Source organism: Mirounga leonina, unplaced genomic scaffold (assembly GCF_011800145.1).
Source record: "Mirounga leonina isolate KUSES-001 unplaced genomic scaffold, KU_Mleo_1.0 Mir_366, whole genome shotgun sequence".
Taxonomy (NCBI): Eukaryota; Metazoa; Chordata; class Mammalia; order Carnivora; family Phocidae; genus Mirounga; species Mirounga leonina.
This window is the reverse complement of record NW_023270709.1, coordinates 5,542,945-5,556,731: the sequence shown is the minus strand read 5'-3', so window position 1 is coordinate 5,556,731 and position 13,787 is coordinate 5,542,945. Positions and strand designations below refer to the sequence as shown.

The window sequence follows — 13,787 nt, the reverse complement described above, 5'->3', positions numbered from 1 at the left end:
ACCAAATTAGGAAGAAAAAGCAATGAAACCCTCCCTGCTTCCTGCCCCAAGTAATGAATATTCTGCCCCCTGGTTAACAACTATCAATAAAAGATTGGAAACCAACCCCCAGGGTGAGCCACTCTCTCTCCAGCTGGAGCTCTGTAGTGTACCTTTTACTTTAATAAACTTTCCTGCTTCTGTTAGTCATCCACTGTGCTGCGTCCTTGAATTCATTCTGTCCTTGAATTCATTCTTGTGACAAGACCAAGAACCTTCGGTGACTCGTTCCAGTCTGGCTGGGTCCAGGCTCCAGGGCCCAGACTCCTCAGTTCACCTGAAAAAGGAGGAGAGATAAATGATGATATTGACTTTGGTTTTAAGAATATCTACCTATCTATCTATCTATCTATCTATCTATCTATCTATCTATCTATCTATCTATCTATCATCTATCTATCATTATGTACCTTTTACTGAGAAACTTAGAGCACTATACTAGAACCAAGACAAAAAAAATACCACTTAATATTTAGGAGATACTAAGAATTAATCCTAATTTTTTTTTCATTTCTAATTGTGGTAAAATGCACAAAACACAACACTTGCCATCTTAGCCATTATTAAGTGTAAATTCAGTGGCATTAAGTACATTCTCTAAATGCTGTGCAACCATCACCACCATCCATCTCCAGAGCTCTTTTCATCTTGCAAAACTGAAACTCTGTCCCCATTAAACACGAACTCCCCATTATCCCTTCCTCTCAGCCCCTGGAGACCACCATTCGTTCTTTTTTCTTTTTTTCCCCCCACCATTCTTTCTGACTCTATGAATTTGACTATTCTAGGGACCTCATATACATGAAATCATATAACATTTGTCTTCTGATAGCTGGTTTATTTCCTTAGCCTAATATCTTCAAAGTTCCTCCATGTTATGTCAGGATTTCCTTTTTTTTAAAGGCTGAGTGATATTCCATTGTATGTGTATGCCACATTTTATTTCATCTGTCGATGAATACTTGAGTTCTTCCACCTTTTAGCTGTTGTATATAATGTTGCTGTGAACATGATCTTTGAAATTCTGCTTTCAATTTTCTGGGTATATGTGAAAAACAGTCTCTTTTAGTAAGTTTCCTTTCTACGGGGTTATTTTGAAAGAGGTAGAGAGTTTTCCCAGAGGTTCCCTTAATGCATTATTTTCTTGACAATGTACCACAGATATGTGGTGGCACTCACAAGTGGTCTGGGCATGTCAAGCCCTTAAGAGTTCCTGTTCAGAAGCTGCCCTGTTTCTTTCTTCAGTGAAGACATAGTTAATATCCACCAGGCATCTCAATCCAGGAGACAAAGGGTGTTACCATAGGCATGTGTGTATCTGTCTATCTGAATACACAGGGGTGTTTTGTTTTGTTTTGTTTGTTTTTAAGTAGGCTCCATGCCCATCGTGGAGCCAAACACGGGGACTGAACTCATGACCCCGAGACCAAGACCTGAGCTGAGATCAAGAGTCGGAGGCTTCACCAACTGAGTCACCCAGATGGCCCTCAATATAGTTTTAATTTTATTTAAACGGCAAGCAAAGGTCTAAGAGCAGAAGTAGAAGAGCAACGGAGCACTGCCTAGACCTTCGTGAGCAGCCCCTGCTGATGCACCAGCCTCTAAGGTGGGGTGGCAGACCTGCAATCACCTTACCCCACAGCTGTCTGGCACTAACTCTGAAAATGGCTCCGGAAGCCTATCTGCGTGTGTGTTCTCAATTCATTTCATAAGGGATTTATTTATAAATTTGTTGATTTCACGGACTGCACCTTGCAAGATGCGCCCTGTCAATCTGAGCATTTTGTAATGTTCCCATGTAAGGGTACTTTCTATTCCTCTGTTTCTGTTTTCTACACCATCTGGCTCTGTATGGTGAAATGCCATTTACCTAGGATTCCCAGACCAAGCATTCTCTGGCTTTGCCCTCCCCCAGCCCGAGGATCTTACAGATCACTGATACTGTGGGGGAGGAGAGCCGGCTTACACTAGGGAGGCGGTGCCTTGGAAAGCCGGGTTCTACCCCCCTCTGCCCATTTGTTTGACAAAGAAGGCAAATCTCTTCGGTGAAAGCTCAGCACTCCGCCTGGACTGAGGCCATTTGAACTCAAATTCGAACGCAGGCAACGGAAAAACAGCCAGCCTTACCGAGGAACAAAAGCAAGTATTTCCGCACTGCCCTGCACTCACGGACTCAGAATTTTCCCTGCTCGTTCTAGTCTTTTGTTACCTGGGCCGGCTGCTCCCCCCGGAGCCCCACGACCTCGGAAGGACAGGGGCTCTGAGACTCACAGCCCGACAACCCTTGGACTAAAGAGCACCAGAGCAGCTCTGCTGGGAGCTGCTAGCTTCTCATCGGGGGAGGGGAAGGCCTGGGAGAGGAAAGGGGGAGGACAGTGGCATGGAAACAGAGAGAGTGACAAAGCTGAGAAAGCAGAGGTCTCGGTGGGGCCCAGGAAGCCCGTGCACCATCTCCTTCGCCACAGTCACACTATGGGGCTGCGACCCCTTCCTCTGGGCATTCGACTCCTTTACGTCGGTGTTAGGATTGGTAGTTTTATTTAATATTTCTAGCTGGAGAGTATTGAGAAGAGTGAAAAAAGGAAATAATGATGGATTGGCAGTCTCTTTCAATTCCTCTTCATTCATTGGCCAAGTGTCGGTTGCCTAGGAAACCGCTTGCAGCTTGAGGCGGAGTAGGCTGTCAGGCTACCCGGACTTGGGCTGTGTATCGAGTGGTGAATGCAGGCAGGCAGTAGGGAAATCCGAAAGCTAGATGTCTTGTAATTTCAGTAAGTGTGTTAAAAAAAAAAAAAAAAAAAAATCTTGCTTTAAGAAAATAATGCTTTAAAAATTTACTACCAAATCAGCAGTACAATGCTCCTTATCAGACTTCAATTAATTAAAACAATGACTCTGTGTGTAATCATAGAGAAATGCAAAATCACTTGAGAATTTGCCATTGAAAATACTCTGAATATTGTGAGAGCAAATACAACTTTAATAGCTTCAGGGGTATCTCACTCACCTCAGCCACCTAATCTGTTATGCATAGAATAAATGTTGGATTTTATTTTACACTGCGTTGTTTCTACAACTGTCTGGGAAAGGGAAATTTTAGGAATATTGGTACATCATTAAAGCTAATAGCCTGTAAGTGATGGTGAAATATATTGTCCTGACACCTTTCACATCTGGTATACAGTGACCGAGGTGGAGAAGAACTGTGTATAATTCACAAAAAGAAATGCTGGAGGACCCAACTGAGGCCGGATCTATTTATGCTTTGGAGGCCCTTACCAGCCTCCCCTCAGGAGCTGTACGGAATACAGATGATAAGGATTAACAGATAAACGGAAAGATCGGGGAAAGATTTGGCTGTCATCAACGTTCAGCTTTCCGACCCCAAATCAGCTTCTTGCGAAAATAAAAATGTGTAGCAGCATAATTCCAAATTGGGAAGGGGGGCAATGGAGAGGCCTAAAGCCCTTAACAAGAGTGCCGGCTCCGCAGAGACTGGGGTGGGCGACAGTACCCGCAGATGTATGAAAGGGAGGGTATCCGGGTTTTCAGAAGAGTGAGTTCCAGCCTCACCCCATCCCAAGCATTCTCCCCTAAAATAAACCCGAGAGGAAAGGGCCCTTTTATCCACCTAATCTCGCACTCGCGTTCTCAGCCGACACTCCGTGGCAATCTGGCTCTGAAACCGAAGCTGAGAAAATAAACCATTAGGTGAGGGAGGCTGGCGGCCGGCTCAAATTTCCCGGCCTGGAGCAGATCCCCTGGAGCGCAGCGCGCCAGGGTTGCCCCTTGGCCCTGGCAGCCAGGCGCTCATTGCTGGGCGCGCGTCTACACAGAGCGCGGGTGCAGCCCCAGCGGGGGCCTTCCCGCACGGCTCGCCCCCCCCGCAGCCGCCGTCCCCAGGCCCGGGTGCTGACACCAGCCACAGCTCTTTCGGCCTGAACGTGGTCACCCTCCCCGAGGGCCGGGGTGCCTGGAAGACGGGATTCCAGCCTGAGCCCCGTTCTTAACTTGCCGTGGGACCTTGGGAATCGTTCACCCTCGACGTTTCTGCGTCTGTAGGGGCTGGATTAGAAACTCGGGGTCCTGGGTCCTTGGAACCCTCAAGTGGGGCCTGTGGGCGGACCTTCTGCTCCTCTGCCTCTCGCCCGACCCCATCCCAACCCCACGAAGGGGAGCCGCGTCCGGGGAATTCTGCCCGGAAGGTTCAGTCTGGACGTCATGGGTGTTTGGGGGAGGCTGGGCTTTTGTTCTCTGGGTTTCTCTTTGTGCACTGGAATTGAGTTGAAAGCCCCCCTTTCACCTCCCAGCGGGAAAGAAAGGCGGTGACAGCTTGCTGATAGTTCTGGGAGGGTCTCACTCAACAGCTGCAGGCTCCGCTCCCCCACGGGAACCCGGGTCATTCGGCCCCTCTCGCCGGAGGATGAAAAGGGGTCACGTCACCTCGCAGAAGACCCGTCCCGAGTCGAGAGGGGGAAGGGCGCTTCGCCCACGGAATTGCAGGGGCCAGGTTCCAGGTCGGCAGTGAACATTTCAGCCACCCTTTCCGCTCCCACCCTTGAGCGCAAGCAGGTTGAGCACCCTCTCCCCATCCCCCCTCACACACAGACACACGAAGAGTAACAAAGAGATCATCTCCTCCGACCACCTAGAAACTGTGGATTTGAAAGTGTCAGTGCTCCGAGTCTGCGCACGCGCTCTGTGCGCGTCAGGGTCTCGGGTGGCTGCTCCCTCGCTCTGCCGCAGTTTTTAGGCGTGTCCCTCACCCCCATCAGCAGCACGAAGGTCGGGGACCTCGTGGCCGCCGCTGGGTCTGGCACCTGATGAAAGAGAAGAGTGTTAGCGGTGTGGTGGGCCATGATCACCCGCGGAACCCATTTCCGTCCTGGACAATAGATGAACCCAACCCAGAGAGGGAGAGCGCCGGGGGTGTGATTTTTAAAACTCAGCCGTGGGAGGTATCCCACACATTTGTGAGCCCTTTGTTCTGCCGCAGCCCCGCCCCCCGGACCCCACCCTCGTTCTGACCGCTGGACAGTACCCGTGCGCGGACAGCCACACCCACCCCACCCACTCCGGAGGAACAAAAAGCCAGCCCGCGAGGTGGAGGGGTCTTTGGTACCAGCCAGGGAGCTGGGGACTCTTGGAGAGAGTCGGATGGGCTGGAGGGGGCGCGGAGGCTGCCCCACCCCTGGATGCAGCAACCGCAGTAGAGGGAGCAAGGAGCCCTTGACAGAGACAAAAGAGAGCAGGCGGATGCTGGGGGCAGGGCGCAGGGCCCCCTGGGGCTCCTGGGCTTTGGGGTCCGGGGTCACGGCTCTTCAGACCCCACAGCCTGATCACACACGATTTTCTCCTGGGCTCGCCTGTCCTCCCAAGGCTCTGTGTGACCAGGGTTCGGCGGCTGGACAGTCGCTGGCTTCTAGGGTTGGGGAAAGAGGCAGTGGTCTCAGGAGGGACGGGTAGCTTAGGGATCTCAGGCCGTTGGGCGAGGAGACGCCTCAATCAGCGCTGGCAGTGCGACCTACACCCCCCTCTACCCTTCCACCTGCCAGCACCCCGGCACAGCGCACAGAGGGCCTCTCCACCTGCTCCAGTCTCCCTGCTCCCCCCATCCAGTACCAGCTCTCCCCCCACCACCGGCCTGCCCCAGGGGTCGCCCTCGCTTCGCCACCCTCCCACCCTCAGCTCCTTCACCTACCCCCAATTCTCAGTCCCCAGCTCTTCCACCTCCCCCGCCCCAAGTCCTAGACAATGCCCACGCCTCCACCCTACTACCCCAAACCCCCACTCCTCGCCCGGTCCGCAAGCCTGTGCTGATTGGCTGCGGGCCCAATGTCCAGCCCCCAGGATGGTCCTTGGGGCTCGGAGCATTACGTCAGCGGGGCCTGGAGAGCTCTAGCTCGAAGGGGACTGGGGCACTCGGGCTGGGGGCGCGGCCTACGCGGGTCGCCCCACCCTCCTTGCATAAAAGGCTGAGTCCGCTGGGCCGGCGCTCTCAGACAGTCGGTTCCGGATCGCATTGCCCGTGACCCCGCGGTGGGTGTTTAAGGGAGGACGGACAGACTGACCAGACGCCGACCAGGGCCAGAAGAAGCTACCTAGCACCATGCGTGAGATCGTGCACATCCAGGCCGGCCAGTGCGGCAACCAGATCGGCGCCAAGGTGGGCGCTCCGGGAGGGGCGGGGTCCGGGGGGGGGGCGCCCTGGCCTGTAGCCCCTCGGAGTTGCTCGGCTCGAGCCTCGACCTGAGCAGGGCCGGGGCTCCCCAAGCACAGACCTTCCCGGCAGCTTTGTGCGGCCTTGTAGGGCGTGGGCTCGGGGACGACTTGGAGGTGGGGAGGAAGTTCGCTTTCATTTTTGCTGTAACTCAATTGGAATCCCGGCCACTCCTTGTTCCCCGCTTTCTCCCTGCTCCTCACTTGGCCAGACAAGCTTGCCTGGAGAAGGCGCGGGTGTGTCCCCGAGGCTGTGCGCGCGGGTTTACGGGAGGGGCCGGGACACGGGGAGAAGTGGTTTTACCCGCTAGAACCCCAGTCGAGCTGTGGGGGAGGGGAGGAGAGCGATTGTCTTGAGGTCTCTGGACGTGCTTTGAATCTCAAACCACCCTCCTTCCGTTCCTCCGGTCCCTGCTCCCAGCCCACCCCCTCCGCGCCGCTGGGAGTCCCTGCGCGCCCGCCGCTGCGACTCTGAGCCGCGGCCGCGCGAGCCCGCAGCTTTTGCAGCTCCAACCCCCTCCCACCCCCCACCCCGCCCCGCCACCCGAAGAGACCCCCGCCTCCTGCCGCCCGCAGCTGTTCGCCGGGGAAACGCCCAATTTCAACTTTCTGACCCTGCACAATACAAGTCTTGCGGCGGAGCCGGGTCAGCTGCCTGAAAGTTCGGGTTTTTGGAACTGAGTCGAGGGGTTTTCATTGTGAGACTCGGTCTCTCTTTGAGGGGTCGGGCATGGCTAAATGCAAACTTTTTCTGTGTCTTAGTTTTGGGAGGTCATCAGTGATGAGCATGGGATCGACCCCACTGGCAGTTACCATGGAGACAGTGATTTGCAGCTGGAGAGAATCAACGTGTACTACAATGAAGCCACTGGTAATTGCCTTACCATTCCCCCCCCCCCCCTTCAATTTTTAACTCTCCTGTCCCCAGGACTAACTCCAGGAGTGTGGCCCCAGGGGAGAGTGGACTAGCGGATTTAGAATTCCCACTCTTTCACTGCAAGATTTCAGCGGGCGGTTCACAACCAAAGCCTTTGAGAATCTGATCGTTCTGTGTCCTTCTTTGTTTGGGGACAACAGTAGTGCCTGCAAAAGGGGCGGAGGGGAGCCTCTCTCTTTAGAGCTCTCTGCCTGCACATCTAAGTCCAGCTGTGTTCCCTGCAGGTAACAAATACGTACCTCGGGCCATCCTGGTGGACCTGGAGCCGGGCACCATGGACTCGGTCAGGTCTGGACCATTCGGCCAGATTTTCAGGCCCGACAACTTCGTTTTTGGTGAGTAACTGACATGGCTGATGGCAGGGGAGGCTCATTTGACAGTGTACAGCTTGGGGTGGAGGGGTATGACCACGTAAGGGAAAGTACTGAATGAAGAACATCCCGTTGTGTGCCCATTCAGTCTTAACATAAGCTAAAACAAATTTGCCTTTCAACCTTTAATAGCCAGGTATTCCTAGCCTTCCTTGTTTATAGTTATATCCATAACCAAATATTTTAATGTCTGGCCATTTGGGTGGTAATCTGAGATAATCTTATCTGAACACTGACTTATTGATCTATATTAAGGGGTTTAGGGTAAAAAGAATTTAATCCAGTCATCAGTGCCTTATGAAGTCTCTCCTTCTGGCAGGCCAGAGTGGCGCGGGCAACAACTGGGCGAAGGGCCACTACACAGAGGGAGCCGAGCTCGTGGACTCGGTCCTGGACGTGGTGAGGAAGGAGTCGGAAAGCTGTGACTGTCTGCAGGGCTTCCAGCTGACCCACTCGCTGGGGGGCGGCACGGGGTCCGGGATGGGCACGCTGCTCATCAGCAAGATCCGGGAGGAGTACCCAGACCGCATCATGAACACCTTCAGCGTCATGCCCTCGCCCAAGGTGTCCGACACGGTGGTCGAGCCCTACAACGCCACCCTGTCGGTGCACCAGCTGGTGGAGAACACCGATGAAACCTACTGCATCGACAACGAGGCCCTGTACGACATCTGCTTCCGCACCCTGAAACTGACCACCCCCACGTACGGAGACCTCAACCACCTGGTGTCGGCCACCATGAGCGGCGTCACCACCTGCCTGCGCTTCCCCGGCCAGCTGAACGCCGACCTGCGCAAGCTGGCCGTGAACATGGTGCCCTTCCCGCGCCTGCACTTCTTCATGCCCGGCTTCGCGCCGCTCACCAGCCGCGGCAGCCAGCAGTATCGGGCCCTCACGGTGCCCGAGCTCACGCAGCAGATGTTCGACTCCAAGAACATGATGGCCGCCTGCGACCCGCGCCACGGCCGCTACCTGACCGTGGCCGCCATCTTCCGCGGCCGCATGTCCATGAAGGAGGTGGACGAGCAGATGCTCAACGTGCAGAACAAGAACAGCAGCTACTTCGTCGAGTGGATCCCCAACAACGTCAAGACGGCCGTGTGCGACATCCCGCCGCGCGGCCTCAAGATGTCGGCCACCTTCATCGGCAACAGCACGGCCATCCAGGAGCTGTTCAAGCGCATCTCGGAGCAGTTCACGGCCATGTTCCGGCGCAAGGCCTTCCTCCACTGGTACACGGGCGAGGGCATGGATGAGATGGAGTTCACCGAGGCCGAGAGCAACATGAACGACCTGGTGTCCGAGTACCAGCAGTACCAGGACGCCACGGCCGACGAACAGGGGGAGTTCGAGGAGGAGGAGGGCGAGGATGAGGCTTAAAGTCACAATGAAAGCAGGTTAGGGAAAGTCGAGGAGAAGGAAAGCACGGGGGAGGGGGGCTTAGTGGTGAAAATCTCTTGGCAGTTGAAGGAAAGAAGCATGGTCTTCTCTAGGTGTGTGCGCTGGGTCTCTGGTGCTCTTCACTGTTGCCTGTCCTTTGGGGTTTTTTTTTCTTTTTGTATTATTGATGACATCAGTGTAACATTTGAGCTATTTCCGAGCTACTGTTGTAATGGCTAAAATCACATAAACGTTTGTGTCCTAACAGTGTCTTCTCTTCTGTCTCCTTCTTCTCTTTATTGGCTTCTTTATAATGGTTTTGCCTGTTAACTTTCAGAACACGTCATATTAAATTCTTCCTCTAGAAAAGAGAAGGGAGAGGTAAAAGTTCAAACGAATTTACTCTGTCCGTGTGGTAAAACTGAGCCAACCACAGTCATACCCAATATAAGATGGGACATCAATGCGAATTTGTAAATGCCCTTAAATATTTTATTAGTTGAAAGGATGCCTCCTTGAAAGCAGACTAAGTGTAATTTCATGTAGAAATCCTATGTCTTTACTTCTTTACAAAAAAAAAATTCTTTTTTTTAATAGTTACTACCTGCATGCAGCACACGTTCTAAAGGATAGAGAGTGGAAAGGAAGTCTCTTCCTCCTGTGTTCCTTGCTACAGTTTTCCTCCCTGGAGGGCAACCATTCTTAGCACTGTTATCTCTCCAGCATCCTTGAAGAAATATTCCATATATCTTCAAACGGATGTAGATTATTCCCTTTTTTTCTTTCTTCACACATCTTATGATGATAGTAACACTGTTCTGCTGCCTCTTTTCTTCACTGAACAGTATGTTTAAAATACAGAGCTTCCCTCCTTGAAATGGATACACAGTATCCATTATGTAATCCTGCCATACTTTATTTCATTGGTTCCCTACGATGGCCATGTAGGTCCTTTATGCTTTTTTCTCATGGTGCCACAATGAGTAATTTTGTGCATATATCATTGTGTATATGAGAACAACTATCCTGCAAATGTCTCTGTGGAGATTTTCTGCCAAATTGTGCCATGTTCTGCCTTAGATTGGGCCAGTCAGTTTCTCATTTGGGGAACAGAAGTGGAGTGTTAAGTTATAAACAAATGTATAACATTTATTTATATACCCCTATAGGAAGAAAAAAAATAAAACTGGAGGCTTATGATTTTTCCTATTTTTAGACAAATGCAAAATTAGGAAAAATATTACTTTAAATTTGACCCTGTATTTATTTCATTCTAGTTGGTTCTACTACATAAATGTTTTTTTTTAAAAGAGAGGAGGAGAAAAGATGAGGGGTGGATAAGGGATTTCCACATTAAAGAGGCTGAAGTATATATGAAGATGGTTCCAAGGAAAAGTGTGAACATTATCTAAATAGTGTGAAAATGGCCTCCAAAATGGAAAAGAGTAGCAATTTGCAAGTATTATATATTATAAAACCTAGACCTAGTGATGAGTAAGGACAAATGGATCAGAGTCAGTGACTTCTTCAGTTTTCTATATTTAACAGTGAATTGGCTGGTGCCATTCCTGCTGAGCTGGTGTAAAGCTTCCAACAACTTAATTGAAGGGTAACATTGGTTTTAAATGCCCTGAACACTGGGTCAGCTGCCAGGGCCCCCTGGATCCTTGGCCATGCATTCCCCACAACCTGTCAGATACATGATCGGTAACTTTGGAGAAGACAGGGATTGCTGCCAGGTGCTTCTTGGCATAACGTAAGTATCCTGCTTCTCTTTCCCACCTTGTGAGAAGGGGACAGGCAGGCACCCAGCAGGCCAGCCTGCTAGCCTGTCAGCATATCCCGTCTGCACACTGCTAGAGCTTACTTCAGCATGATTAGAACAGTGGGTGCCAGACGGACCAGTCAAGCAGATGCTCTGGGGCAAAACTTTAAGAGCACCGTTGTACAAGACAACTTGAAATGCATACTTTTTTTTTTTTTAAGATTTTTTATTTATTTATTTGACAGAGAGATAGAGAGAGCACAAGTAGGCAGAGAGGCAGGCAGAGGGAGAGGGAGAGGCAGGCTTCCTGCGGAGCAGGGAGCCCGATGCGGGGCTCGATCCCAGGACCCCGGGATCATGACCCGAGCCGAAGGCAGCCGCTTAACCAACTGAGCCACCCAGGTGCCCCTTGAAATGCATATTTAAGAAAACAGTTCAAAAGCAAGAAAATGCAGACCAACACTTGGATTAAAAGATACTTTTGGGGGCACCTGGGTGGCTCAGTCGTTAACGTCTGCCTTCGGCTCAGGTCACAATCCCAGGGTCCTGGGATCGAGCCCCGCATCGGGCTCCCTGCTCAGCAGGAAGCCTGCTTCTCCCTCTCCCACTCCCCCTGCTTGCGTTCCCTCTCTCGCTGTGTCTCTCTCTGTCAAATAAATAAAAATAAATAAATAAATAAAATCTTAAAAAAAAAGATACTTTTGGAAACTCTCAGTTTCCTGTTACATCACCACTGTGTGATGGGATTTGGAGTGGTGGTGATGGTCGTGGTGGTGGTGGGGATGGTGGGGTGTGTGTGTGTGTGTGTGTGTTCAACACTCTGCAAAGGAAATGTTCTGTCACTCCTTGATGTACCACCAGGAGGATATTCACTTCGAGGCAGACACTGTATCCATATTACCACAGCTACTGGGATGTGATGCAGGATTCAAAGGTTGGGGTGAGGGAGGAGCAGCTAGAGTTATCTTGAGGTTCTCCCAAGAGTCTAGAAGGAACAGGAACCTCATATGTTCCAAATTTGCCTGGACCCTTAACCCAGCCCCAGAGATGATCTTAGACTATGGCAGGTTTCCCATTTCATCACAAGGATGCTAGATTAATAGAAATTTGAACCAAAAGTAACCTTAAGAGATCATCTAGTTTGACCTCCTTATTTTGTAAGGAAAGAGATGGAGGCTCAGAGACTTGTCTAAGACCACTGAACTTTTTCTGTACAAATCAGATCTTGGACTTAGTGTTCTTTTCTCTATAGCTGCATCTCTCAAGTCCTGTTATGCACAAGGCCACATGAAGAAGGGAAAGAGAAATTTCCTGGCTTCCAGAAAAAAACCAAAGCTGTCCCTTGGTCTGTAGCTCAACCTCCCTGGATGGGTGGGGCACAGATAAAGTGCTGAAGGGCTTTTGTCTCTAGTGGGGTCACTGTTTGACAGATGATGCTGAATTTCCTGGTCCTGAAACACCACATATACAATGTCCTAATGTAATCATGATTGCAAGAATATTCTATCAGGGCATAGTTATTGTGAAAGTGAGTAGGAAGTTAATGAGTAGGAAATAGCACTTTGGAGTGCCACTTTTACACACCCCCATTTTAGTTAAGATGTGACATATACTAGACAAAGCTATTTGACATCTACTATAATGCTGATTTCTTCCCATTGTTTAAGAGATATTCTGTTGACATCTACTATAATGCTGATTTCTTCCCACTGTTTAAGAGATATTAAGCATGTGTAGTACCTCAAAGTTGAGCTATTTACTTGAAAACTGATTCACTAATACCCTTGTTTCTTAGAGGCTTTCTCCCTATCCATCCTATTCCTCCAACCTATTTGGTTTTGTTTGGTCTGGTTTTAAGAGAGAGAGAGAGAGAGAGAGCACATGTTGGGGTGGAGGAAGGGCAGAGGGAGAGGCAGAGAGAATCCCACTCATACTCCCCACTGAGTGCGAATCCCAATATGAGGCTCCATCTCACGATCCTAAGATCATAACCTGAGCTGAAACCAAGAGTCAGACACTTAGCTGACTGAACCACCCAGGCGCCCTTTTCCTCATGTTTTTCTTTCTTTCTTTCTTTTTTTAAGATTTTATTTATTTGACAGAGAGAGAGAGAGAGCGAGAGCAGGAACACAAGCAGGGGGAGTGGGAGAGGGAGAAGCAGGCTCCCTGCTGAGCAAGGAGACCGATGTGGGGCTCGATCCCAGGATCCTGGGATCATGACCTGAGCGGAAGGCAGACTCTTAACGACTGAGCCACCCAGGTGCCCCTCCTCATGTTTTTCTTAAGGCATGCTTGCCAACACATACCCAAATAGGATGCAGTCTATTTCACTCAAAATGTTTCGTAATTCTATTTTCTTTTCCTTTAACTGCGATAGAATTGACATGCCATAAATTTCACTATGCAAAAGAGTACAAGTGAGTGCGTGTTAGTATATTCACGGAGTTGTGCAACTATTACCACTATGTAATGGCAGAATCATCACCCAAAACACAAACCCATACCCACTGGCAGTCCCTCCCTAACCCCTCTCCCTCCAACCCCTGCACAACCACTAATCTTTCTGTCAATATGGATTTGCCCGTTTTGGACATTTCATATAAATGGAATCACACAGGACATGTGGTTTTTTGTGTCTGGCTTTTTTTTACTTAGCATAATGTTTCCAAGGGTCATCTGTGTTGTAGCATGTTTCAGAACCTCATTCCTGTTTATGGATGAATACTATTCCATTGTATGGATATGCCACATTTTGTTTATCTATTCATAATTGGTGGACACTTAGGTTGTTTCCACTTTTTAGCTATTAAGAATAATGCTGCTATGAACACTCATGTACAAGTTTGTGTGTGTGTGTGTGTATTTTCATTTCTCCTGGGTATATATCTAGGAGTGGAATTGCTGGGTCACGTGGTGGTAACTCTATGTTCATAATCATTTTGACTTCCACCTAAGGAGGTAAATGCTTTCGAATTTGCCTGGAAGGCCAAGATAGGATAGAGGTCAGGCCAGCCCTGGCTTTTGTACTTGGGCACCCATATAGAGTCTTAAAATTGCAGTTATAGAAATGGAGGGG

The 13,787-nt window shown here is 50.1% G+C and overlaps 1 protein-coding gene across 1 annotated transcript; it reads left to right on the top strand.

Moving 5' to 3' along the window:
• Nucleotides 1-6,019: 6,019 nt before the first annotated feature.
• TUBB2B (tubulin beta 2B class IIb) lies at nucleotides 6,020-9,216 on the top strand. The gene is made up of 4 exons (XM_035030746.1): nucleotides 6,020-6,205; nucleotides 7,021-7,129; nucleotides 7,420-7,530; nucleotides 7,886-9,216. The coding sequence occupies exons 1-4, from the start codon at nucleotides 6,149-6,151 to the stop codon at nucleotides 8,944-8,946; spliced, it is 1,338 nt and encodes a 445-aa protein (XP_034886637.1). The 5' UTR covers nucleotides 6,020-6,148; the 3' UTR covers nucleotides 8,947-9,216.
• The last annotated feature ends 4,571 nt before the right edge of the window (nucleotides 9,217-13,787 follow it).